This window comes from Pyxicephalus adspersus, chromosome 3, assembly GCF_032062135.1.
Source record: "Pyxicephalus adspersus chromosome 3, UCB_Pads_2.0, whole genome shotgun sequence".
Taxonomy (NCBI): Eukaryota; Metazoa; Chordata; class Amphibia; order Anura; family Pyxicephalidae; genus Pyxicephalus; species Pyxicephalus adspersus.
The window spans coordinates 12049972-12077321 of record NC_092860.1 but is presented as its reverse complement, the minus strand read 5'-3'; the positions used below and the strand labels follow the sequence as shown (position 1 = coordinate 12077321).

Genomic DNA, 27350 nt, shown 5'->3' with positions numbered 1-27350 from the left:
GGAGCGACTGGGGTCAACGACAACGTTTAAACCTCAAAACTACAATCCTGAAATAACTGACAACAAAGAATGTGTCAGTAAAATGTCATCACTGCCAACTGCTGCTGTGCCAAGGCCCGATAGGGGATTACACCCAAAGGGTCCAGGACAGAGGTATTGCGAAATATTCTGTTTTGGTACCCTAGCAAAATAACAGACCTTGTCAGATTGTTCTTCCCTTCCAACCTCGTACTGAACCTTAACAACTCCCCTTCTACTGCCTAACCTTAACCCCTTCCAACATTGTACTAAACCTTAACAACCCCTCCTAGTGCCTTACCTTAACCCCTCGCAATCTTGAACTGAACCATAACAACCCCTCTCCTAGTGCCTAACCTTAACCCCTTCAAACCTGGTACTGAACCCTAACAACCCAGCCTCCCTAGTGCCTAACCTTAACCCCTCCCAACCTGGTACTGAACCTTAACAACCCCCCTCATAGTGCCTAACCTCAATCCTAATCCAACTTGGTGTTGAACCTCAAACCTCCTTTTCTTAGTGCTGAAACCTAACAACCCCCTACCTCATACCTAACCTTAACGCCATCCAAACTGCTCTAAACCTTAACCTCCCCTTCTTATTGCCCACCTCTTTCTGCCTGCTGTCTAACCTTAGCTGTAACCCCAAACCCTGCAAAGTGCCTAGCTTTAACCTCCTCCTATCCAGCCCTGAATTAGAACCCAATGCTAACCCTCAAGGTAAGGACAATCTGATGAGTAGGCTATTTCAATGCAACACTATCAATCACCTGGGAGTAATAAAATATCTTCATTCTTAAAGATCAGTCTCTCATACACTGCTGTCTATATGCATTGACTCCACAGCGTTATTGGGTTCCATGCTGGCGGACAGTTCTACAGCGGGATGTGTTTGTAGAGTGACTCAGTCCAGCAGGATAACTTTCTATGCCAAATTCCTGTATGGAGTTGGACTGCAGAAAGGAAATTGTTTATACAAGGGCTGTAAATCACTGTCGTGTCTCCTGTCCGGAGCTTATCAGCCCCAAGCAGGCTCACAGGAATAGTGGCTGTTACCTCCTCCTGAGCTCCCAGAAGAGGACCTGTTATGGTTTGGATTTTTACTGGCCCATGAGTTTTGTTGTCCAAAAATCTAGCATTAGTTGAGGTGTGAAATGATATCAATTAGTGACCCCCCATCACAGAAAACTAAATGACCCTAAAGACCTAAAGCAGAACCGGCTGCTTGGAAAGATGACTGCTCATTGGCTCCTACAAACTGCCCAATAATATCATCCTAAAAAAGTTACACAATACTGACAAAAAAAAGTGCACTTTTGTAAGTGTAACTTTTACTGTTTAATGAAGGAGTGGGGTACTCTGACATTTTTGCCTTGGGTACTAAAGGACCGCTGTGAGGATCCCCCTCCAAAATATGCAGATCAGGTGTCTCCGAAGAGGGGTACTTTAAATACTTCAGCAAGTTAGGTATTATACAAAGCCAGGTCCAGAAGAATCCCAGTTTGCCCAGTTTGGTGTGGAGGAACTCGAGTGTTCTACAAACAGCTTGACTTTAATCCCTTATCAATACTACAAATTGAGGGCCATGGGGAGGCCAACTCCATGTTGATGACCATGGGGGGAGGGGGGCAACTCCATATTGATGGCCTTGGGTGGGGGGGGATGCGAGGCAGCTCCATATTGAGGGCCATGGGGAGTCAGCAACTCCATATTGTGGGCCATGGGGAGGCCACAACTCCATATTGGAACATAAAAGGAGAAAAGTTAAACTTTATGTCAGGTTTTAATTTCCCCATGTCCCCACTGGAGAGCATTTCTCCAACTTCCTTTTCTTGTGACCACCTATATAATAAAGAAAAGAAGTTCTCACTTTCCCCCACAATACAATAAAGGGTGTTCTTTATTGTAGGGTGTGCCCATTTTGTACTCATCTCAGTACACCCTTCCTGCCCACCAATCAATGATCAAGGCAACTGAGTCCATTACAAGCCTGATTTTAATCCTCAGATGGTATGTGGCATGTCAGAATATGACTGGTTTTGAAATATTTTACGCAATGACTTCATTCCTCTGGACGGATTATGATATCAGATATATGGGTCTATAAATTTTGCCTTTAGCCTTTTGTTCAAAGTTTGTAAAACTCCAAAAAGTAAATTCTTGAAATGGAAAGTACCACATGTTATAGAGATCAGCCGTGATGACGCTTTTCCCAACTTCCTGCTGGCCCGGCCCAGTCTGTGACTGTCGACAGATCCAATCACAGAGCTCCGAGTAGCTCCAGACAGAGAGATCCCCATTGATCTATGTATTGCATACTGGTAACGTACAATAATCCTCTTATAATGCCAAGAGAGTAGGCCGGGATGGTGGGATGGCTACTGGGGTGGCAACTTTAAATTAATTGCAATTGGGTTGGAAAGGCAACTCAAAAATGGCCTTGGAGGAAGCCATCTTCATATATTAATGGTCATTTAGGAGGGCCAACTTAGTATAATTGATGATTGTGGGAACAAACTCAGTATTGCTTGCCATTTGGGGTGGACCAACTCCGTATTAATGGCCATGGGAAAAACAACACCCTAATATTGGCCACTGAGGGGACCAACTCAATATGATTAGCTATGATCTTGGAATGGGATGTCCGGACCTATAGGTGCAATGGTTGAGTGTTGACGGACTCACCTGAGCTCCCCTGGAATATGAACGAAAAATAGTGCAAAATCTTCCTTGTCCTGAAGTGTCCCTACAAGGAAAAAAGGAAATTAAATAAATGATGATGTAGAATTTGTAGTTAAATACAAAACCAGGAACCAAAACATAAAATAGAGATGTAAAATGGTCCTGTATAGAAAATGGAAAACATAGACAATCCAACTGATATCTTCATAGATATAGAAATCAAATCATCAGCATCTATGGTACAGAGATAAGTCTGTGGCCTTCATAACAGATATCTCCCCTTCAGTCTGCTGTTAAAAGAAAATGATGCAGTTTGTAGCCATGAAGCAATTTTTGATGTGAATGTTCACAATTTACAACCTTGATTTTTTCCATCTGTATTTAAAGCAGCAATTTGTAGTTTAGCCACTAGAGGGGGCAAACACACACACAGTAGATGAAATATGATGTATCTGCCACATGTGGAGTTCATGGTTTTGATTCGCTTGGGTGACCCATCGACATTCGTTGTGAGATTGAGAAGTAAATACAACATTTGTATATTCCTGCAAGGCATCAAGCAAAGGCTGCATATGTAATGTAAAAATATGGCCCCTGTACATATAAATGTACACATTTACATAAAGAGACAAAACTTTTATAATCTTATATTGTATTGAAAACATCATCTACATACAGCCAACTTCTTACACTTCTACATTCCATCAAAAGAAAAAAATACTTTATATATTTCTGTCCCCACTGCAGAGATTTTCCCCAACTTCCTTTTCTTGTGACTACCTTATATTATAAAGAAAAGAAGTTCTCACTTTCCCCCACCCTACAATAAAGGGTGCCCTTTATTGTAGGGTGTGCCCATTTGTTTCTATATGTCTGCCCCATGACTATTCTGTACTCATCTCAGTACACCCTTCCTGCCCACCAATCAATGACCAAGGCAACTGAGCCAATGGCAAGCCTGATTTTAATCCTCAGATGGTATGTGGCATGTCAGAATTTGACTGGTTTTGAATTATTTTACACAATGACTTCATTCCTCTGGACGGATTATGATATCAGATATATGGGTTTATAAATTTTGCCTTCAGCCTTTTGTTCAAAGTTTGTAAAAACTCCAAAAAGTAAATTCTTGGAATGGAAAGTACCACATGTTATAGAGATCAGCGGTGATGATGATTTTTCCCAACTTCCTGCTGGCCCGGCCCAGTCTATGACTGTCGACAAATCCAATCACAGAGCTCTGAGTAGCTCCAGACAGAGAGATCCCCATTGATTTATGTATTCCATCCTGGTAATGTACAATAATCCTCTTATAATGCCAAGAGAGCAGCCAGAGATGGTAGGGAGCTCTGTCTTGGCAGAGGGACTACAACTCCCTGCATGTACTACTATTTACTACAAAAAACATCACTACCTCCCAGTGTGAGAAATATGCAACAGAGCATTTCAGACTTCTCAACCTATTTCCCTTTGATCGCATTTTGCAGAATACAGTTATCTTTGCCTCCTGTGCATTGATTGCGGCATGTGGTGGATAACCAATTGATTTCGATTTTGTGATTAACAATCATCTTTTATAACAACTGGGTGGGATGAACTGAAGCTGACTCGTATCAGGGGTCAGAAGCTCCTCTCATAGAGCAATGTTAAACCCCAATACAATCTATCAGCGGGTTATTAAATATTATAATAATACATTGCTCATTGATGTATTTTTGAATGAAGCTGCGCCCAGCACTGCGCTGTATTTCATACAATGTTTTTTACAAGAGCGCAAAGTACAAGATTTACCCGCAACAGAGTGCTCGATAATTGCACGGTTTGCCTGCATAATTACAGGCAGCATGAAAGCATTTTGCAGCACTCATTGTGTCATTTTAATTCGATGCAGCTTCCACTCCCCATGGCAGACCACTTGCTGTATGCAATGTTAACTCAATGTTATCAGTACAAGAATGTTGGATTGTACTGTGGAGCAGGTGGGGTTAACCTAAAAGAATAACATTTTATGGGGACACAATGGGCCCGATTTATTAAAGCTCTCCATGGCTGGAGAGAATACACTTTCATCAGTGAAGCTGGGTGATGTAGCAAACCTGGAATGGATCTGGTCCAGGATTCAAAACATTTGCTCGCAAAAAGCAAATAGCTAGGAAAGTTCAAACAGTTGTGCTTTCATTTCTTTCCAATCTCTTTATAAAATTGCACGCAGTCATCACAGGAAGGAAGTGGCTGCAACAAGACTGCAGGAGCATTACTGAGAAATTAGGGATTGCTTTTAAAGAAAATTTTATTTGTTTATGACAACTAATATCTACCTTATGAACAGAAAATGAAAGGAAAGGAAATTAATGCAAAATAATTGCTTGCTTTATTTTTGTATCTTGGCAGAAGCCCCTGAAAGCCCAGAGCACCATACCTACAATGTTCCTCTTTTCTAAACAAATATAAATTACAGATCCTGGCGGCTGGGCCGTGATTTTTAGTATGAAAGCAGCGTCTAGTCTAGCTTCACCCTCATAACCGGCAATATTTTATTCATAAATCAGATTATTGCAGGAAAAGCTCCCAGCTTCCCCGGACACTGGCGTAGTCACATCATGCAATCCGGGAAGCTGCAAGCCAAAACCGCTCAAATGTCATCAATAAAACACAATTTGCATTGTACCTGTGTTGCAGCAACGATCTCCAATGAACAAGGAAGCGTATTTAATGCAATTTTGTATGATTTTTAACTACAAAATGCACGTTTTAGAGGGGTCCTAGACAGTCAAATACACAGAAATGTTTTTATCTGATTTGTAGGGCAATATTCATACTCTTGTGACCCTCACCCCAACTGTGATATATGTAGAGGAAGCTATGGCCCGCCTCCTGTCTTAAACACAATCGGACACCATTACCTGTCCAATTCTAAACCTCCTCGTTTCCTAAAATCAACTGACGCTCCACCCACTTTTTGCCTGTGTATGTAGAGGATACAAGCCTGATTTAGGATTAAAGTTAACCTGCTTCGCCCTCTTCACTGTACTATACAGTCTAATCTAGTGACTAAAAAGAGTAGCAGTTGGATGCTGTAGTTCAACACGTGGAGAAAACCACTTTCCCCCAACATGATTACATCAGGTACCTTAGCAGCTATCGCCAAGTGTAGTGACTCCCATCATCCCGTATACCCCACTGCTTCAGTTGTGTAGTGGAGAGCAAAGGAAAGATGTCCAAGTGATTCTGGTGAAGTCGCAATATGCAAAGCAACAAAGAACCCCGAAATAAAACAAAAAAAGCAGGGCTGGGCAAGTTGTAGGTAAAAAAAGGTGCCTGCCTTGGGCATTGAGCAGAAAGAGGGTGCAAATAGGGCAACTTAAGCCAACAAGAAAGATTACACAGCTCTCTGTCAGTGGAAAAAGACTTTGTCCCAGCTATGTGAGTTTGCATACAATATTATCTAAAATAATATATAGTATAATATAATGTATAATATATAAAATAATATAATATGTGAGTATTACATACAAGCTCAGAAGCAGCAAATTCTATGAATTCTAGTCTTTTCTGGTCATGCTAATGTATGTTTGTATGCATCAAACTGTACACAGCAACCTTGCTGCCCAACAGAAAGTGAAATAAGAAAATAATTAAAAAAAAAAAGCAAAAAAATCACCACAAAACAATTCTACGCTGTAAACACAACTTACCAGAGCTGAAGTTTTATCCGTCGCCCATCCAGCAGTATAGTTGTGGTCTTGTAGTCAATTCCTGCAAGCAAACAAAATAAAGTATTTAGCTACATATTTTTATAACGTGCAAAAAGCATAGCAGTGTGTCAAAAGAAATAACAAGTAAACATGTATGCAGGTCACGACTTTTCCTGCAAGTCGGTAGAACAACTGCCTCCTAAATCTTCTTATCAGCCAGTGATGTAGCAATTGCTAATCAGCCCATAAGGAGGCAAAAGATTTGCTACACATGGTTTAACAAACTTTTATTTTATCTTTAGGATAAAGGGAAGGCAAAGTATAAACAGATTTTAGCATTAAATCTGCATTTTCAGCCTATGGATATACAGAATACATCCTTCCTCTTTGAACCTTGGTGCAGTACCCCATTGCTTTCAAGCTTATCTTTCAGATGATGTCAATATGAGGTTGCTAGGGGTAACTACACATCACCACTGTAGAATGGTTAAATCAGCTTAGATCATTTCAGTGAATGTCCCCGATCAATAAAGGGATCTCAAGATCTTTGAGCCATGGCTCAGCTCGTTAACAAGAAGCTTTTAATTATTTGAGGTTGCCTGACACTTTGCATCAGTCCTGCGATTCTGATTGGATCTGTTGTTCTGTTCCCAGTGAATATATTCACATGCTTTCTATTGTGCACAGAGGACGTGTGAGGCTGCTCTCTGCAGTGACTCGTGGGAGTAGCGGAGGTGTGCGATCGCTGTTCGGCTTGGGAACGCGCTGTGCCAGCCTTGCTGCGTGCTCACTGCTAATTTTAAATCTGGTGGAAAGGTACAGAAGCAACACGTGTTTGTCATTATTGTGGGGGAAGGTGTGAAATCATCAATTCTCAATCAAAAAATGACAAGATGGAGGGGTGGAAAGCACCTAAGCCAAATGAAAAATTTGCAGGAATTTCTAGAATCAGAATAGGATCATCCCTGTGGGTTAGGGATGGGCATGTTGGCAATAAGTTCCCATAGTAACTGTAACAACTTAAAATTAGATGGGTACCCCAATCCAGCAAATGATCAAAAATCGATTGGAGAATATCAATATGTCAATCATTTTTTTTTTTTGCCTTGACCTCAAAACAAGTGTTGGCTATTATTGCTAGCTTGGTATTTCCAAATGAAAATCAAGGATTTGTGGTCCTTGATCACTACAGCCCCCCTCAATCAAAGTGCCACAGATTTTTCTGATCAGTTTTGAATTAATTTTTCAATAAAAATCTACAGGCTAGGCTCTTTTTTTATTTTTTTGGTTTATAGATTTCTTATTTGGTTTTAACTTTAATAAACATTCCATAGATCCAAAGATCGTTCAGAATTTAACATGTGCATTTGAGCTGCAATTTACCTGTTTCAAGCAGCATTTGCATCTCCATAGAATTTTAAGTCTTTGGAAATATAAAACCAGCTTGAAGCAGGTCAAATGAAACTCAGATGCACCTGTCAAAGAATTCATTCCATACCAGGCAAGGAATGTATAAGACTGGTCCGCCATGGTGGTATTTGTAGTCCCACAGAAGCTGGAAATGTCTTGGTGGTCTATAGCTGCACTAGAAGGTGTGTGCAAAACCCCAAATAAACATTATGACAATTCAGTGTCTACCTGTATTTAAGGTTAGCTTTACACCAAATACTGAAAATAATACATTTGGTTCTGCTTAAACATCCACGAATCTTCCTGCAAAGCACTAGATGATACACCCGCGCCTGAGCTGTGTAAAATTAGCAATCCTCACTGTTATAATTCAGGATATTAAACATGCAAATGTTTAGCGTGACAGCGCTGTGATTCATCACATTCATTAACAAGTACAATGAGAAAGCACCAGCTATTTATACCGGACCCCGGGGAGAAATCGTAACCAGTGTCCCCAAACATGTGACTGCTCCTCTGCGGGACAACAACATTCACCATGTCCCATGGGGCTCTTATGAGGTCACAGTAATATTTTCTTCCCACAAAACAGAACGTTAGGGTTTCCATGCTAGAATGGCTTCTTCTATATTGAGCAATGAGGTTTATGTATGTTTACAATGGGGTTAAATAGAAGACCAAAAGAATTTATTGTGCAAATTCTGAAAAAGGTCATTAGCTTCTTTATAGATCTCTACTAATCGGATTGGCTGCGTTCTCATGAATATGAAGCGTCTTGGTGATGTAACCAGTCTCTATTGATCAGATTGGCTGCTTTTCCCATGAATATAATTATGCGAATAGATAATTATTATTAAACAGTATCTATATAGCGCCAACATATTACGCAGTGCTGATATACGAGCAGTTGTTGTAGAGGGCTGCTTTCCCTATTACCAGGATCTGACATAAGCGTCCTCGGAGCTCTGTAACGTACACCTCACATTCCTGGCTATGTTCTATCCTGCACTATATTATATTACAAAGCAACTAGTTTTTCCTATTCATCTCCCTGAACAATCTCAACACTTCTTAGTCTAAAACAAACTCGCACACTGAGCGACTTTACCGTCTTCCCTTTGCCAATAGGGAGCACATATTTTACTTGGCGTCCTGGTACACAAAAGCTACTTGTGGATTCGGAGCAGATCCAAAGTTCTTTTTCTCTTGAGCCCTTTTCTGGCTCTGCAGTGCATTCATACAGCTTTTTAGCGAGGGGAGATGCCAAAGCCACTTGTGGAGTTAGAGGCTCTGATTGACCAATGCACTAAGAAAAGGCTGGAATATAGATGTGGAGGAGACATAAATTCCAGGCCTGAAGAGCACATCGAAGGCTTTGCAGCCATAATTGTCAGATTTCATTGATATAATTGCTGGGGTGTCTTTTAATCATCATGTCCTGAACTACAAGTGTCCTCGGAACACCCCAAAACCTGGGAAGGGTTCCCTTGATTTGTATCCAATCTTATGAAGATTTTCAGTTCTTCAGGGTGCAGCTCTTCATTCTTTGAGGTCTAGTACACGAGTGCTCAACTTGGTGAATTGGTCGGAAGCTCCAAAAATCATGGTGCACATGGACACAATATTGTTACTTATATTATTTTTGCTTGAATTTACAGGAAGTCCCCGGGTTACATACAGGATAGGGACTGTGAGTTTGTATGTAAATCGGAACAGGTACATTATCTATTAAATGCAATTAGGACAGATGTTTATTATATTATTAGGCAGCGTAGTGTCAGTTACTGTATAAAATCCTAATAATAAGTTAATCACAAACAAAGCAAAAAAAAAAAAAAAACTTTATAAAGCCTAGACATTCAGTAACTTCTGGAGCAAGCTGTGCTTTGATATGCAAAAAGAAACAACTGCTGGGTTTGTCTTGGTCATTAAAGAATAACAAGATTTTGCAGAAGAGCAAAAGTCATGCAAACGACTTTTGCTCTTCCCCCCAACAAGCCTCTGTCCTGCACAGGAGTGAGCAGGGAAGCCCTGTTCGTATCTAGGAGTCGTCTGTATGTCAGATGTCCTTAAAGCTGTGTACACACGTCAGATTTTTATTGCCCGATAATCGGCCAGATATCGGGCAAAAATCTGGCGTGTGTACAGTCGGCGGCGTCCATCGTCCGAACGACCGTCCAGGCGGATCCACGGGCGATGACCGACGACCGATCCTAATGAAAGGGAAGGGGGAGAGCGCGCGCAGGGTGCCGCTCCATCGCTCTCCCCCTCCCCTCTCCATAGAGCAGAACGGTGCTGTATGTATGCATGCATCGTGCAGTCCTTTGTCGTTGGAAAGGATCGTAAAAGATCCTTTCCAACGACAAAAATTGCATGTGAGTACGCAGCTTAACTCTGGGACTAACTGTAAACAAACTTCTGATTAGTAAAACTACCCAAAATCTAAGTCAAAATGCTTTATCAAGAGAAAAAAAACCCAGAATAATTTGCTGAAGTGTCACAAAAAGAGAGGTGCCATGGAAGCATGCAATACAGTATATAAAGAAAACAGTATGTTGTGTTTTGGTGCATTCAATAATTACAGATATTTATATTAATTTCCAGTTTCCATATCATTTCACTTCTGATTTTTTAGAGTTCAGTGTAGAATTTAGGCGTTTCACCTGAGTTCCTGATGAAATTCATATTACCTGCATTTGACCTCTTAAGCCGCATCAAGCAGCTTTTGCATTCCTGTTGACTTATACGGGTAGAGAAGCAGTTCTAACAGAAAGAAAAGCAGTGCGGTGGATGGCACACTGACCTTAAAGCACCTGATGTTTCATTCTTCGCCAGACACTGTCTGCATGGAGTTTGTATATTCTACCGATATTTGCATGGATTTCTTCCTACATCCCAAAAATATACTTGGTGGGTTAACTCCCCCCCACCAAAAAAAAAAAAAAAATTGGCCATAGACTTGCAGGGGGAGTAGTAAGATCATTAGATGATGATGATGATGATGTCTTCTCTATATAAATCTGCAATCCCTAAAACGTACATGAAGATATACATATTCACAATTATAAATAAAAGAACCACGGGGTGTACAGTGGACTCTGCTACTCCTATAATACATTTGGTAGACCATGCTACAGATTATAGTCTGATAATGGGTTTACTTTGCCTTTAATGAAGCATGGGAATGGGAAAAAGCAAAGTGGGCGGTGTTTGGCCGCATGGGAACTCTTCGTTGTTCTTTGGGGATAATCTTAACTGCAGGAAAAAAGAAGGTCACTGAACTCATCGCAATGCTCTGCATGAAGTACACGGTATACACGCTCCTCCATTCAGCTTCCTCAGAAATCTGGATGCTGCTTTTAACCTGCGACCTAAAATAGCGGCTTTCAGAAGTTGCACCTTGTCAGCTTCTGACAGTTTAGTGAATAATTCAGATGAGAGAGATTCATCTGACGTGCTACAATGTAGCAATCGCAGAGAAAGATATTTTAGATAGGGAACCACCCTCCAGGTCCTTATTAAACCCCCCACCCCCACGGTCCCTATGGTTGTCCCCTCCCCAGGTCCTGAGCATCATCCCTCTAAGCCACCAATAAACTCTTTGTATGACCAATAATGGCCTCCCTGGACTCGATGCAAAAACCAAAATTTCATTTAAAAAAAGAGCAGTGAATTTCATTTTACCTTACATTCAATGCCATGACCACATCTAAAAACTGAAATCTGCGGGTTTCTAACATAACAGCTATGACACACAATGCAAAACCACTGTTTTAAGCGTGGTTTCAATTGGTAGTGTCCATTTTTATGATCTGCACTTTGTCCATGGTCACCGTGTGTACTTACCTTTCACGAAAGGCCAGCGCTAGATCTGAGCTGCAGGAGTCCTAGACTGCAAAAGAATATGGACAGCCCTGATTGGTCCAAGAAGTGAGACATGTTTTTCCATATTTCAAAGTATTGATAATGTCCATCAGCTTCTTATATGGATTGGACGACACAAAGAGGAGGGGAATGCGAGGTAGAGAGAACCAAATGTTTTACTCCTATAAGAGTAACAGTCACAGGTTTGTTTTAGGCCCTGACCACAGTGTCTTACCCATTCGATAGAATGTTATACAGGGGGAGACATAGGAAGGTGCAAAATGTGCCACTGCACAAGGGCCCTGAACCCTCTTCAGCCAACAGGGGCCCCCATGGGAGCAGACAGTAGTCAGTTCTGCACAGGGGCCCACAGTTGGCTATGTCCACCACTAATGTTATTCACATCCTTTGCTACAAGCCACAATCTATAGTGATGTGAACCCGACTTGAATAGCCATGCAAGCCAAAACTTCATCCCCACCTGACAAGCCTGCTGAATCAAACTGCCCCAGATTCTTTAAATTCAGGTCAAGGTAAAAAAAAAAAATCCCTCCTGCATTTTCCCTGGTTGTCATTGGCTAATCTTACTGAAGCTTTAAGCTTTGATTTTAATAAACAGATAACATTACTCGCATGTTGTATTTTTTTCACTGGGAAATATGAAAAGGGATTCAGTGTTGGCTCGGAGGCCTGCCCGTGTCACAGTTCGCTTCCCCAGGGCCCTGTGTGATTTTCAACAAACAACGTCTTAATGAGCCGGACATGACCGGAATAACTGTGAGGATGCCTTACACCACACAAATGCCACAGTGTTGTCTAAACAAGAGCCAAACACAAATCCTTCAAGTGCAGGATGAGGAGCTGTACTCGCTTAACTGCAAATCCAAGCCCTGCCCTGTGCAATACAGTAACTTCATACACACTGATACAACCTGGTAATAATAAGAAATGTCCTCTCAAATCTTATTAAATCTGCAGCTCTCAAAAAAATGAATCCTAATGATCCGACTATAGAGGTCTTTGTGCAGACATTTCCTCGTATTGGTTGACAACATTCTGTCACTGACACCTACATGTGCTCCAGTGTTGTCACCAGACTTACAATGTAGGCTACAAGTGATTGTTATCACACAAGTCAGGCAGGAACTGTCCACTATTGTCACCACCTGGAAACCTGGCTCGAGAATTGCCATGCAACCATTGGTGGAGAGCATGTAGGCATAAAGTGGCTGCAAAGAGACAGCAGATAAGGGAATGTAATAATATTATTATTATTATTATTATTATTATTATTAAAACAGGATTTATACAGAGCCAACATATTACTCAGCGATGCACAATAATTAGGGGCTGCAAATGACAGATGAATACAGACGTTGGCACAGAACCCTGCCCCAAAGGGCTTACAATCTAGGACATGGGGGAAGTAACACACAATAGGAGGAGAGATATGTAGTGGTGGGAAGTAGTGAGGGTTTAGGAGACAGGAGAAGACGGTTAGGTGAGTTTGAAAAGATGGGTTTTGGGTGTTCTTTTAAATGAGCAGAACGTAGGAAAGACCATTCCAGAGAGTTGGGGCAGCTCTAGAAAAGTCTTGGAGCTGTGCGTGTGACGAGGTTATGAGTGAGGAAGTCATTAGTAGGTCATTGGAGGAGTGAAGAGAGTGGCTAGGAGAGAGTGGAGGGATTTGAAGACAAAGCACAGGAGATGAATTTGATTCCCAGGTGGAATGGAAGCCAATGAGGAGAACTGCAAAGAGATGCAGCAGAAGTGGAGCGGTGGGAAGGATGGATGAATCGGGCTGCAGCATTCATAATAGTTTGTAGAGGAGAGAGTCGGGTTAGTGGAATACCACAGAGGAGGAGGTTACAGTAGATGAGGCGAGATGATGGGAGCGTGTACAAGGAGTTTGGTGGTCTCTGGGTACAGGGAGGGGCGGATTTTGGGGATGTTGCGCAGATGAAAGTGACAGGACCTGGAAATGTTCTGAATATGGGGGGTAAATGAGAGGGCAGAATCAAAGGTGACGCCAAGACAACGTGCCTGAGGGCAGGGCCGAATAACAGTGTTGTTAACAGTTAGGAATGTGTCGGGGAGATTTGTAATGTGAGGGTGAGGAAGATGATGAGTTCCGTTTTATCCAGGTTGAGTTTCGGTAATCGGTCAGACATCCATGACGAGGTGGCCGACAGGCAGCGTGAGACCTTGCCCAGGACGGAGGGAGACAAGTCAGGGGTGGACAGATAAATAAAAGCCACAAATCCAATGGTGGCCAGAGACCATATGATCTAGCAATCAGAGTTTACCATTTGGTGAAATTAAGTGTTTTGCTTGACCAGCCCTCTGTGGACTACAAACACTTCTCCGCTGTTTACAAATTACTGAGAAAATGAACTTAATTCCCTCCCACTGACAAAAAGTTCAGCATTTGTTTTGATGCGTAGGAGTGTGACATGTTGGCAAAACGGAGAAGGTGGAGAAAACCGACCTGATTACTCCGAGTACAGGGAACTGCCGAGATGTATATTGCATCTATCCAGCATCATTATTGTCGCTACTTCCTGTCTACATGCACTCCTAGGATGAGTACATGGCAGGGTGGGTTACCCGATGGTGACAACAGTGGATCATGCCTGTGTAATGTGCGCTGAAATGGCCACTTGTAGTCACCATTAGAAGCTTATGTGACAACACATTGACAAGGTGTTATCACCCCATGACAGGAGATGCCTAAACAAAGACAAGATCACAAGGGATTATTCTAATAAAAACTGCAGACAAACATATGGATATGACACCGATTGAATCATTTGTTTTTTCCTTAAAAGCCCAGTACACCACAAAGATCAATTAAAACCTTTGCAGAAATCTGAAGATCTCGTTCACACCTCATGTTTTGTCTCTGGGGCTCAGGAAATCTTTTTCTACTGAAGTTCAATCAATTATCTCACATGAAAAGAGACATTATTGATTTCATCATGAAGATACACGGGCTGACGTGGGGGCAGATAAAGGACAAGCCTTCCTCACCAGCGAATGTGCGTCGTAGGAGATACACATCTCTCTCTCTCTGGAAGCTCACAGCCGTGGAACGAGCGCTCATGAAATATTCAATTTCTTCCTCTCATGGCGATCTATTATTCAAAACCAAAACTGTATCACACGTGTATGCTCTGTTATTCCTATCGCCGAAATCCATCCGAAACGCTTCACTACGGTTGAATACATTTGGCAGATGCCAAGGTTTATCACAAGGGTGAAATACGGTGCTTTTATACAATATCTATTAATTCTGGGTATTAAATCAACGTCATCCTGCCTTTGCTGTGCCTTAATGGAGTTGGGGGGCCAATTTAAAGAATGTTCACTGCTGCTTGGTGCCACATATCTACCGCTGGCATACATGATGTATATGGGCCTCTAAACTGCGGCTATGCAGCGGTGAGGGGGGCACAGATCTTCTGTTAAAGGGAACCCAAACTAAAATTTTTACCTTACATAAAAGGATAGACAACGCTTTATATAAGATAAAAATTACTTTCTTATTTAATTTATTTTTTTTTTTGGGGGGGGGGTAAACCCCCTCCCATGCGCAGAAGGAGCTTTTTCTTCAATAGGGAAATAAGAAAATGCCGATCTCACACATGTATACTACTCTTTTTTTCCAATCTACGTCCATCAATCTAGCGTCTGCACAGTGCAAGGTCGGGCGACTTAGGCAGAAGAAGGGAAAAGAAGATGGCGGCACTCAGAGCTTCCTCCTCGCTGGGAGAAAGGAGAATTCCAGGATGACGCGGGACCCGATCCAGTCCAGTAAACCTCCGGAGGAATCGACGCGTCTGCAAAAGTAAAGGTATCAGAGAGTTTTGTTTTTTTTTGTTAGGTTTACTTCAGCTTTAACAACTGTGCATTTTTAAAGTAACATGTCCTTTTTGGGAACCTCACCATGATCTGCTGCAAAAAAATGGGTCCAGAAAAGGTTCACAAAAGAAGCAATGGGAGCAGTTTGGGTCTGCATTTGTCCTGCACAGGAAATAGAGAGGTATATGATGCATTTATCCTGCAAAAAGGTTTTCAAAATGCTTTTTGAATGTTCTTATTCAAGTCTCCTAGATTGTAAGCTCTTTGGGGCAGGGTCCTCTCCTCCTCCTTTGTCACTGTCTGTATGTCTGCCATTTTCAACCCCTATTTAATGTACAGCGCTGCGTAATATGTTGGCGCCATGTGAATCCTGTTTATTATTAATAATATTAAAAATAAAGTCTATGGAAGTGGTTCAACAGATGACTGACCTGAGAGGTTCATAGAAAACCTTGGCGACAAATCCACAATACAACCACTTTCATTAATTTTAAGTATGATTGGGGTAAAGGCGGTGCTTTCACGTCTAAAAGCCACAGCACTTTTATTAACTGTTTGTCTGAACACATCTTAAAAAGCCACAAAACCCAAGACCATACACTTCACATTGCAGCTCACCCATCCTGAATTGTGGCAGTTGCATTTGTTTTCTTGAATTAGTCATTTTTCCTTTACTTTCATCTAGTGATCACACCAGTAACCCCTTCTTGTCCTAGGGTGACAACACCCATTGTGTTTTATCTATAGAAAAGCAGCGTGTCATGCTAAGATATGAACTGACCTTCAGCCTGCATTGGCATGCACAATGATCAGATCTGGTAATGGAACCAACTGATGCAGCAGTGCTAAATCTGTTCCCAATGTAACCAGGGATTATGGGAAAGAACATGGCAGAAAAAGCCATGAAAGAACAGCAGTTTTACCAGCAGCAAGGTACTAAAGTACACACGTCAGATTTTTATCGCCCGATAATCGGCATCGGCCAGATATCGGGCGAAAATCTGGCGTGTGTACAGTCGGTGTCGTCCATCGTCTGAACGACCATCCTGGCGGATCCAGACGATGAACGACGACCGATCCTAATGCAAGGGAAGGGGGAGAGGGCGCAGCAGGGTGCCGCTCCGTCCCTCTCCCCCTCCCCTCTTCATAGAGCAGAACGGTGCTGTATGTACAGCACTCGTTCATGCATCGTGCAGTCCCTTGTCGTTGGAAAGGATCGTGAAAGATCCTTTCCAACGACAAAAATTGTGTACGCGGCTTAAGGGAAAATATACAAGCAGCAGCCATGACAGTTAAAAGACTTTATTTATATAAGGTTTTATGGCTGGAGGTTTATTTATAAAATCCTCCTAGATTGTAAGCTCTTCGGGGCAGGGTCTTCTCTTCCTCCTGTGTCTGTCTGTATTTGTCTCTCATTTGCAACCTGTATTTAATGTACAGCGCTGCTTAATATGTTGGGGCTATATAAATCCTGTTTATTAATAATAATAATAATAATAATAATCTGCAGTAAAACCTAAGGGAGGTTTTTTTTGTTTTTTTTTAAGTCACGAATGACAGTGGAAATTACACCCTGTTCCACTGTAATAGCAGAACCTTAAATCCGGAGGTACACTTTAAACTTGTACATTATGTACAAAGAGATGGAGGTATAGTTAGATTTCCACCATGCAGTGATGCAGTCACGCAGCATTCCTGTGAATAATATTTCTCATCTCTCTATCTGCCTCCTCTCCTGTCACATATAATTATCATAGGAAATTCACAGCCATCTGCTAAGAAAACACAGAGTGCCAATTTCACAGCAGCCAATCGGAATTCATCTTCCCAACCCTAGTAACCAGATTTTGGTATAAGGCCCCTGCACTCAGCCCTTTACCTAGGATGTATGATGTTGTATTGTTCATAATTCACATCAATGTGGGGACATTTCTAAGGCACGGCAAACCAGCATGTCTGGACAAGTTCTATTTGTGTGCCGAGATTCCATACAGATAATGTAAAACCTGGACCGCACTTATCTGTGTTTCCAGTGTGTCCAAATACAGGACAATACAAATACTGTGAACAAAAACAACAAGACTATTTTTAAACCTTGACATTCACATATATAGCTATGAGAACGCAGCTAATCCCATCACTAGAGACCGATGACATCACAGAGACACTTCATATTCACGAGAATGCAGCCAATCCGATGACCAGAGATCAGTGCATCACAGAGAATAGGAGGCATCTCTGTGATGTCACCGGTCCACGGATCACCGTGATGACAGGTAACATCACAGAAAAGCTTCATATCCATGAGAATGCAGCAGATCCAATCACTAGAGACTGGTGACATCCCTGAGACACTTCATATTCATTAGTTTGCAGCCAATCTGATCACAAGAGACTAGTGACATCACAGAGACACTTCATATTCACGAGAATGCAGCCAATCGGATCGCTAGAGACTAGTGACATCAATGAGAAGCTTTATAGTCATGAGGATGCAGCCAATCCAATCACTAGAGACCGGTGACATGACAGAGAAGCTTAATATTCATGAGAAAGCAGCCTATCTGATCACTGGAGACTGGTGACATCACCAAGACGATTTGTATTCATGAAAATGCAGCTTATCCAGTCGCAAAGACTGATGACATCACCAAGACATTTCATTTTCACCAGATGCAGCCAGAGACCGGTGACATCACAGAGACACTTCATACTCACGGGAATGCAGCCAATCTGATCACTGGAGACTGGTGACATCACCAAGACGATTTGTATTCATGAAAATGCAGCTTATCCAGTCGCAAAGACTGATGACATCACCAAGACATTTCATTTTCACCAGATGCAGCCAGAGACCGGTGACATCACAGAGACACTTCATACTCACGGGAATGCAGCCAATCCAATCACTAGAGACCAATGACATCACAAAGCATTAAATATTCGTGAGAACGCTAGAGACCAGTGACATCACCAAGACATTTCATATTCATGAGAATGCAGCCTATCCAATCACTAGAGACCGGTGACATCACTGAGACGCATCGTATTGTGCACATTCTGTTGCATCTAGCCTTCATATCCATTACCCTCTCTTGTTTATGGCCAGCCTTTTTCCATTTACACATAGCAGGTGCACTTCTAAAGCCATGAACACTGCTTTTCCATTTTTTTTTTTTTTTTTTTAATAGAAGCGTTTAGAAAAATGGCACCTTCAGGTTAATAATTGCGCTCATCATGTAATTATTGGCCTACAAAGTGCAACGTTTTATGCAGACTGTAATTAGTCAAACAAGAGATGGAATGGGGACAAAGTGATTACCCACCTCTGCAAGAATCCTGAGAATAAACAGCAATTGTGGCCCTCTCCCGCACACCCACGGGCGCTATCACCAGTGCGACACGAGTGGGCAGCCCCCCAAATTCCATCTGCGAATCCCTCCCTCGCTAACAAGCACAGCCTGTGAAAATCAGATTGTTTATCTGGAAATCAGCCCGTTCTCCGTACATAGGATAATAAGAGGTGATATGGGTGTCATTTTTATTATTTTAAGTGAAGATTTATTTGCACTTTGGCCATGAATATATTTTGCAGGGAGATGAGAATTGTTACCTTGCTGTATGAGTCACAAACACACCCCGGTGAGAAGAAGATAGTCTGCAATTACTGGGTGAGGGAAAGTCATTGTGTTATGTAAGAACTGATAGAGAGTGGAGGGGCTGCAACAGCGTGGGACCATGAGAATGACAGCAGAGGAGTCATTAGGATGAAGGAAAGAGAGGGGGGAATGAGGAGGAGAAGAGGAGGAGAGCGAGGAGAGATCAGGGGGAGCAGAAATAAAGAGAAAGAAATGGGAAGAGAGAGAACAGAGCTGGCAGATAGAAGTGATAATTCATAATCCTGTAAAGATTTGATGTATAAAAAAAAAAAAGTGCACATTTACCACCATTACCAATAAGAATCAGAGGGGGCAATAATAGGAACCTCCCAGGGGTTAGCTGGGGTCAGGTCTTCCTCAGATATGGAGGGTCTGGCGTTCTCATTTGATGTGTATGATGTCATCATGACATCATCAGAAGACCCTCCAAAAAAAGTTGTGCATATCTTCGCGTCTAGGAAGGGATTAAAATAAATTTCCAATTTATATGAAATGACATATTCCACTACAGATTAAATAAAATACAAACAACTCAGATTTCCAACTCCTGTGATTTGCTTCAGGATTGTCCACAGTTCAGCAAAATCAGCCCTGACTGAAGCCCAAAAAAGTCTCCAAGAACCACAAAATTAAACTAGGATCTGCATGTAATTATGGCAACAGTTGCTGTCAAAGTGCATGATGAAGTGTAAGATGAAGATTGTGCCAATTTGAATTGCATGGCAGATGTGTCACTAAAAGTCCTTTGCTGTCCAGAAAGAGCATACAAGCATAAAATGTAAAAGCAAACACAGTTTTCTAGAACAATGTGATGTGGAGTGATGAGTGGAGGGTAGAATTGTTTGTACAAGGAACAAACCTGTAGACCTCTTGGTGCAATTTATAGACAATTTTTTAGGAGAAGATCATTATAACTACTGTAAGACAGGGTGGTGAAAGGTTATAGTTTGGGGATTCTTTGCTGCTTCAGGGCCTAGGCAGCTTGCAGCTATTGAGACATCATAGCAAACGGTTTGATTGGAATGTCAGGCTTTCTGTCCAAAAAGTGAGGATTAACCAGGAAATCAATATTTCAATGTGATGGTAATCTAGAGCACACTAGCAAATCCTCCAAGAGATAGTTTATTAAGAAGAAGTGGAGGTTCAAGGATTGACTTAGTCAAATCAAAAGCTGAAACGTAGGGGATTTAAAGGACACAGTATGTAAAAAAAACCTCACAAATACCTTACAAATTATATCATGTGTGGTGAAGAACAATTCCAGCAAATTGAAGTCTGGGACTGGTGGGTTCGCACAACACAAGAAGTTATTTCTGCCAAAGGGGAACAATACCAGCTCCAAAGGCCAGGGGCGTCCTTACTTTCTCACAGTACATATTATCTATATCTCTATTCATACTTTTGTTCATTAAATACCTGAAATATTTCTAGTGAATTATTAAAGTATATCTTTCCGTAAGCACTGACTGAATGAACCTGTTCACCTGTTTTAAATGTTACAAAGTCACATGACTATTATTATTATTATACAGTATTTATATAGCGCCATCATATTACGCAGCGCTGTACAAAGTTCATAGTTGTGTCACTAACTGTCCCTCAAAGGAGCTCACAATCTAATGTCCCTACTATAGTCATATGTGGTTAATGTAGTCTAAGGTCAATTTTTTTAGGGGGAAGCCAATTAACTTAACTGCATGTTTTTGGGATGTGGGAGGAAACCGGAGTACCCGGAGGAAACCCACGCAGACACAGGGAGAACCTGCAAACTCCATGCAGATAGTGTTCTGGGTGGGATTTGAACCCAGGACCTAGCGCTGCAAAGGCTGGAGTGCTAACCCCTGAGCCACCGTGCTGCCCACGACTATACACTTTATGTCTATCCTCACCATACCTTTACCAATTTCTCATTTGTTTTGGTAATGCTAAAATGTATGAGAGACAGAGAATGAATATAAAAAGTAGGGTTTAATATTGAAAGTTCTCCTCGGATACAACACATTCACAATGATCTGAAAACTACCATCTATGACATCACAATCTTTCTTTGGAACCCAAATACACCACCTACCTATAGTGCTGTGGGACTGTCACCGCCAACCGGTAAAACCGCGGGACGGTCACCGCCAACCGGCAAAACCGCGGGACGGTCACCGCCAACCGGCAAAACCGCGGGACGGTCACCGCCAACCGGCAAAACCGCGGGACGGTCACTGCCAGCCAAAAAAAAAAATCGCAAGACGGTCACCGCGAACCAGCAAAACTGCTGAAATTAGGTAAAACCCCACCCCAAATCAACTATCGACCTGAGCAAGGCCTGGATGTACCCCAGATTGGACTAACAGTCCATTTCAGCCCTGGAACTCCTTACATATCTTTACATAAATAGTACAAGACATATTGTGACCAATGGGGGCTGTTTGTACATTTGCAGAAACATTTGTTCTTTTTGAAAAATAAAATCTGCATGATTTTTGTTCCAAAGTTTTGACTTTAACCTTTCCTGGAACAAGCGCATCACACTGCAGATCTTTCTACTCCGCCGCATCTGAAAATCTCCAAAACAAAGATTTTTCCTGGTATCTGCAAAACATGATCTGCCTGGAGCCTCGGGGGATAAAGCCCCATCCAAGTGCAAAGTGGATAATTGTCCCAGAAACCGTGCATCATTGGAAACATCTGCAAACTATTAAAGTTGCAACATACAAACAAGGCAAGTAAAGAAATGGAAGGGAATCCCCCCCCCCTCTTTAAACTGGAAAAAAACAGAAGCAGTAGATGTGAAGACATTTAAAATGGAAGTCATTTGTTTTTAAAGCTCTATTTAGGGCCATTTTTTCGGAGCATGGTATGGAAGATCAACAGATGATATTCTAACCTGGCTGCCAGGTCTAATTTTTTGAGGTGAGCCTTTAGGCAAGGGAGGAGCATATGTGCCTGGTTCTATTCCCTCCACCCCTGTAGATACAGCAGAGATTTGACAGACCCGAGTTGGACCAATAACATTGCAAACTGCTCACACTTCCTGCTGATTGAACAGCTCTAGCTAGGATTTACCAGGGGGGGTGTGATCTCTGCAGAGAGACTGCTGCTTCTGCAGTTAGCGTTCCCCGCTGCAGCATGCTGGCAGTGTCCACTGGGGGTGCTTTTTATAGATAGCCAAAACTAATATCAGTTGAGCTTGAAGTGACTGAAAAAAAATAAATAACATTACAATTATAGGTAGCACTTATTCTGTTGATGACAAGTCAGCAATACGCATTACCCAGCACCTAATATTCCAGTCTCCAGTGCAACATAAAGGCAGATAAAGGAGTCTACACAAGACCAAACAATATCCAAATTTCTGGGGCATCAGTCAAAACAAATTAATGATTGTCAAAAGCCTTGGCTAGGGGTTTCTGTTGTTTTGTCCGTGCTGCATGCCTAGATAAACTTAGTTGCATTGAAGGTTCATTGTTTGAATGTCAGTCGTTTCACAGCCATCCTCTGAGCACCGCCAGGTTAGAATTATTTATGTGCCCAGGCTGAAATTAGAATCCACCTCCTCACCGCAAAGCTGGTAAACACTCCAGGACGATCCGCTGTTCTCAATTCTCCAGAATATTTGACCAGCTAAAGAGCACCTGTAACCGACGGAAAGGAGAGGATGCTAATGGTTACATTTCTTTAAAAAAATGCTAGTTCCCTGGCTGTTTGGCCTTTGCTGTCAAATAACCAGATAAGGGATTCTGCATTTTTTCTAGCTTTTTCTTGCTGGGTTTTTATTTCATATCTGATACTGAAGTATCAAAGCTGAACACAGCCAGGACAATAGCATTTTTCAGCCTGTCTTCTAACTATTGTACTTTTAACAGAATCAGATGGATGAAGTGCAGCAATGCAAAACTGCCACAAAAATACAATGATGCAGTTTGATTACTTGGGAAATTAGGGTAATGCTTCCTCCTACTTGCAGCAGACCAACCACATCTTCTTGGCCCAGGAAAAGCCACTGACTGAGCTCAAGCATCATTATTTAATATTAACAGAGCAATGATACTGTTGCTTTATATTGTGACGTGTCTGGAATGTTTCATATTTCATGTCCGGTTTAAAGCAGAACTCTAGCCAAATAGCTAATTACATATAAGAATCTTACTGTTCGGCCAACAATTTTCCCCTCACTTCCTTTTTACACTTCACAGCCTGGAGGGTACCATTCCTATTCATAGTCTGTGGCTTTGTGCACTTTTTGATGCCGCCCCCCCCCCTTCTCATTGCTTTACTTTACCACATCGTAATGCGCCGACAGTCTGGAAATACAAATAAAGATCCTTTGTTGGATGAAAGCTTTGTATTATAGGACAGTCAGGTGACATGCTGCAGGAATCCACCAAAAATAGGAAAGGCTGAGAATAAAGCTGCGTACACACTTCCAATTTTTATCGTTGGAAATGCACGACGAACGAACAACGAACGACCGATTGGCCAAAAATCGTTCGTAAAAAAAGTAACCAACGACGCCGACGAACGAGGATAGTCGTTGGAAATGAACGACCGGACCGGCGGATCGGACGACGATCGTTGACCATCTATCGTGTGTATGGTCGTTCAGTGATCGTCCATGGTCTGAGCATGCGCGGTGAACGAACGTTCGCTCACTTCCTGTGGTGCACGTCACTTCCTGTATCGTTAAAACGATCACATCTATCGTGTGTACAATATCTTTGAACGATCGTGTCGTTATCTGTAGGTACAGGATCGGTGCCATACGATCGTTCGCAGATATCGTGCAGGATCGTTCGTCGTTCGTTTACCAACGATAAAAATTGGAAGTGTGTTTGCAGCTTAAGGATATTAGGTTAATCTCCCCAGGACAGACAGATTGGTGACGTTGTACAACCACTCAAAAAAAAAAAAAAAACACTCGGGGTGACCAAAAAAAAAACAGAAATAAAAAAATCCTAAAGGTAAATGGAAAATGTTTAACTTTATGAAAGGTGTTTGTTAAGTCAGAGATTTAATTGTTGAGTGAATAAAGCAGAGTGAATCCCCTGACAGATTCAAAGTTTACCACCAAGTTCTCAGGTCTGACCACCTGCTGTGCATATTATTGGGGCCCCCCAATCATCCCTGTGCTGAGTTCCTGGGTCTGTAGATCTGGGGTGTACTTTATGAGGAGCTCCCATTATCTCTGCACTGAATTCCTGGGTCTGCCCACCTGATATGCCCATCATCCCTGCACTTCCTGAGTTCCTGGGTGTGTCCATTAATAGGGGCTTCAATTGTCCCTCTGCTGAGGTTCCAGGTCAGTAGATTGGGTGCAAGTATGGGGAGAACCCCACGTAATGGGCACAGCCAGTTTCCAGTGCACAGATAGCCCTGTGATAAGTTCACCTTCCTGTCCCTGGCTACATTGTTTTCCCCTCCTCTGTGCTCCCAGTATTGAAGGTAATATATAACCTTCATATTAACAGCTACCAATTCATAGAATGTGATTTATGCAACATCTCCATGACAACCCTGCGTCGGCGGCTCTGGTCGCAATGTGAATGCACTTCCTGCATTCAGACAGAAATTTGCACGATCTGTTTTGGATTGAAACAATGTCAGGAAACAAACATGGCATTTTAGGAAGAGACCAAGCACAGCTTTTATCAGAGGGCAACTGACAGACATGTGTCACAACCAATCATGTGATATATTTTATCTTTTATCTTTTATTTCCTATTGACTTGACACACACAAAAAATAAAATTGTTTGAAGCCAGTGCCAAGCCCAGTGTTGGATATTTGGCGAAATTTATTTTATCGAATGCGTGTTCTGTTTGCACTGCAGGACAATAGCGGCCAATGTTGTGATTACATGCTGCTTTGCTGGACATATCGGACTCCGCAGGCATTGTACCAGGAGGCCGACATGTTTTTGTTCTCCTATGTTCTTTGTTTACTACTGCACATTCTCGGGTGATTAATAAATCGCTTTATTTGGAGAGCTGTGTGCTGAATCCAAACAGTTTACACAGAAGCTGTGCTTGTATGTATAAAGAAGAATCCTTTGCACAGGCTCGCCTCATAAGGCAATACATTCATTATTGTCAGGCAGTCACACTGCCCCCCAACCACACCCAGATGGGGCAGAAGAAGTTTGATGATTTAGGACCTCTGATACCAAGTCAATTGCAGATGTAGAGTTTTGCAGTATCACCCCAACCTAGAAGAGCAAGTGAAGATTTTGTGTGCTGATGTCTTGGCCTTGCAACCTGAGCATGACGCTCTGCATTCACACTGTATTAAAACTATATTTACCTTCTGAAATCCAGCACTTCAGCCTCTTCCATCCACTTCCTATCTACATGCTCTTGTTGCATTGTTGACTGTGTATTATTGATTTGGACCAGCTTCCTGATTGTGGCAATGGTGGGCCATGTCTGCAAAATGTGTCAGTATGGCCACTTGTAATTGCTGCCAGGGGCAGATGTGACAGGATGGCAATGTATATATCCAAACTTATGGAAATAGGGAGCGGGGATACAAAGTATAAAAGTATGTAAGCAAATGCCTCATTTGTACTGTGCAGAGTTCAAAGGTCAGGAATATGTCCCGTGCAGGGCGCAGGGGTCAGCAGTATGTCCTGTGCAGGGCGCAGGGGTCAGCAGTATGTCCTGTGCAGGGCGCAGGGGTCAGCAGTATGTCCTGTGCGTCAGAGTTAGGGTGAGTAATACATAACATTTACCTTGAAATTGGAACAAATGAAGAGGAAAGAGGGACTTTAATCTGAAAAAGCAACAGTCCACTCTGAATCATTGACAGCTGGGAGGTATAACAATGTAGAATCACAAATTATAGACAGGGCGCTGTTGATCTCTAACAAAAAATGAGGGACTCCTTGACAAGATAATCAGAAATTATTATCGTGAAAGCTTCACATTCTTTAAAGAATTGAAAAAAGTGTTCTAAAATGTTAAAGCTCGTATGAGATTGCAGTAACTGGGTTTGCATCTACTTTATTCCATTACAAACCAAAGTAAAGTTCTTGGTTGGACAAATCCATTAACCTGTTATCTGTACAACAGCTTTGTCGCTCTTACAAGACCATCCTACATAATAAGCAGGTCAGACCGGCACAATGTCTTTGGCTCAAGTTATAAAGCCGCACTGGGAGCTGAAAACCACTCGGCAGGTCTGAATCCACAGGATGATCATGGAATAAATCAGTGTAGAAATTTCTCAAAAATCTCTGTACATTGTGCCAAAGTGAAAAGGAACAGTGGTAGGTGGGTGGAAGGCACAGAACATGCAGCTTCAGAATCCTATCTCTTGGTGCATTCAGCGATTAAAGGGCCAAAGAGAAGAGTCATACAGGTATAATGGAGAGAGGAGGAGGGCAGGGCACTGATCACCAACATAGATTAGATAACAGAGATATGGAAAGAAGTGCCAATGTTATACATACTTATAGAGGAATCCTAAAGACCAGCAATTAGAACTATGAAATTAAAGATTAGTTTTCAAGAGAGACTGGTCTACAACATTACTGAAGTTCAAACCAGATAATAGGTGAGATAAAAAAATTTTATGATAGCAAATCTGATTAAAAAGATAAAAGATGGAGAAGAAAAAAAGCATGAAAGGCATTTTGGGTATGATAGGGGGCAGGAACAAAAATTCTTTTCTTTACTGAAAGGAACATAAAGCATCTTTGTGATGTCACTGGTCTCCAGAAATCAGATTGGCTGCGCGCTCATGAATATGAAACTTCTCAGTGATGTCACCGGTCTCTAGGGATTGGATAGGCTGTGCTCTCATAATAATATTGTCTTGCTGATGTTTCAATTTGTACTGAAAAGCTCAATTTAAAACTTTTATTGCTATGGTACACTTAGCTGAATCAGGCAGATTGGAACTTGGACTAAACTTTTTGTTTAGAAAATAATCTGGAATCCCTCTATATTATTGGTGACAGGTACTCTTAGAAAAAGTATGTATTAATAAAAAAAATCCTCTAGCTTAAGATGGGGAGTACATATTGGTAGACAGGGGTGTCTGCAAATGATATTGAAAGGTAAACAGCAAGCTTTTAGTCAAGATCTGGACTATATAAAAACAGCTTAACCTTCCAAGCTGTTTGATCGTGCCAAGTGCTCAGGATGTGGGAGTTCCAGAGTACTGCAAGAACC

At 41.9% G+C, this 27350-nt stretch overlaps 1 protein-coding gene across 1 annotated transcript in view; it reads right to left on the bottom strand.

Annotated features, from left to right (window-relative positions):
* Positions 1-27350, bottom strand: part of RAB40B (RAB40B, member RAS oncogene family) — a 45681-nt gene that overhangs the window by 4064 nt on the left and 14267 nt on the right. Inside the window, exons 3-4 of the mRNA XM_072403597.1 lie at positions 6395-6455; positions 2703-2763 (exon numbers count right to left, since the gene is read on the bottom strand). Coding sequence (XP_072259698.1) covers positions 2703-2763; positions 6395-6455 — 122 coding nt within the window. The remainder of the gene's footprint in view (positions 1-2702; positions 2764-6394; positions 6456-27350) is intronic.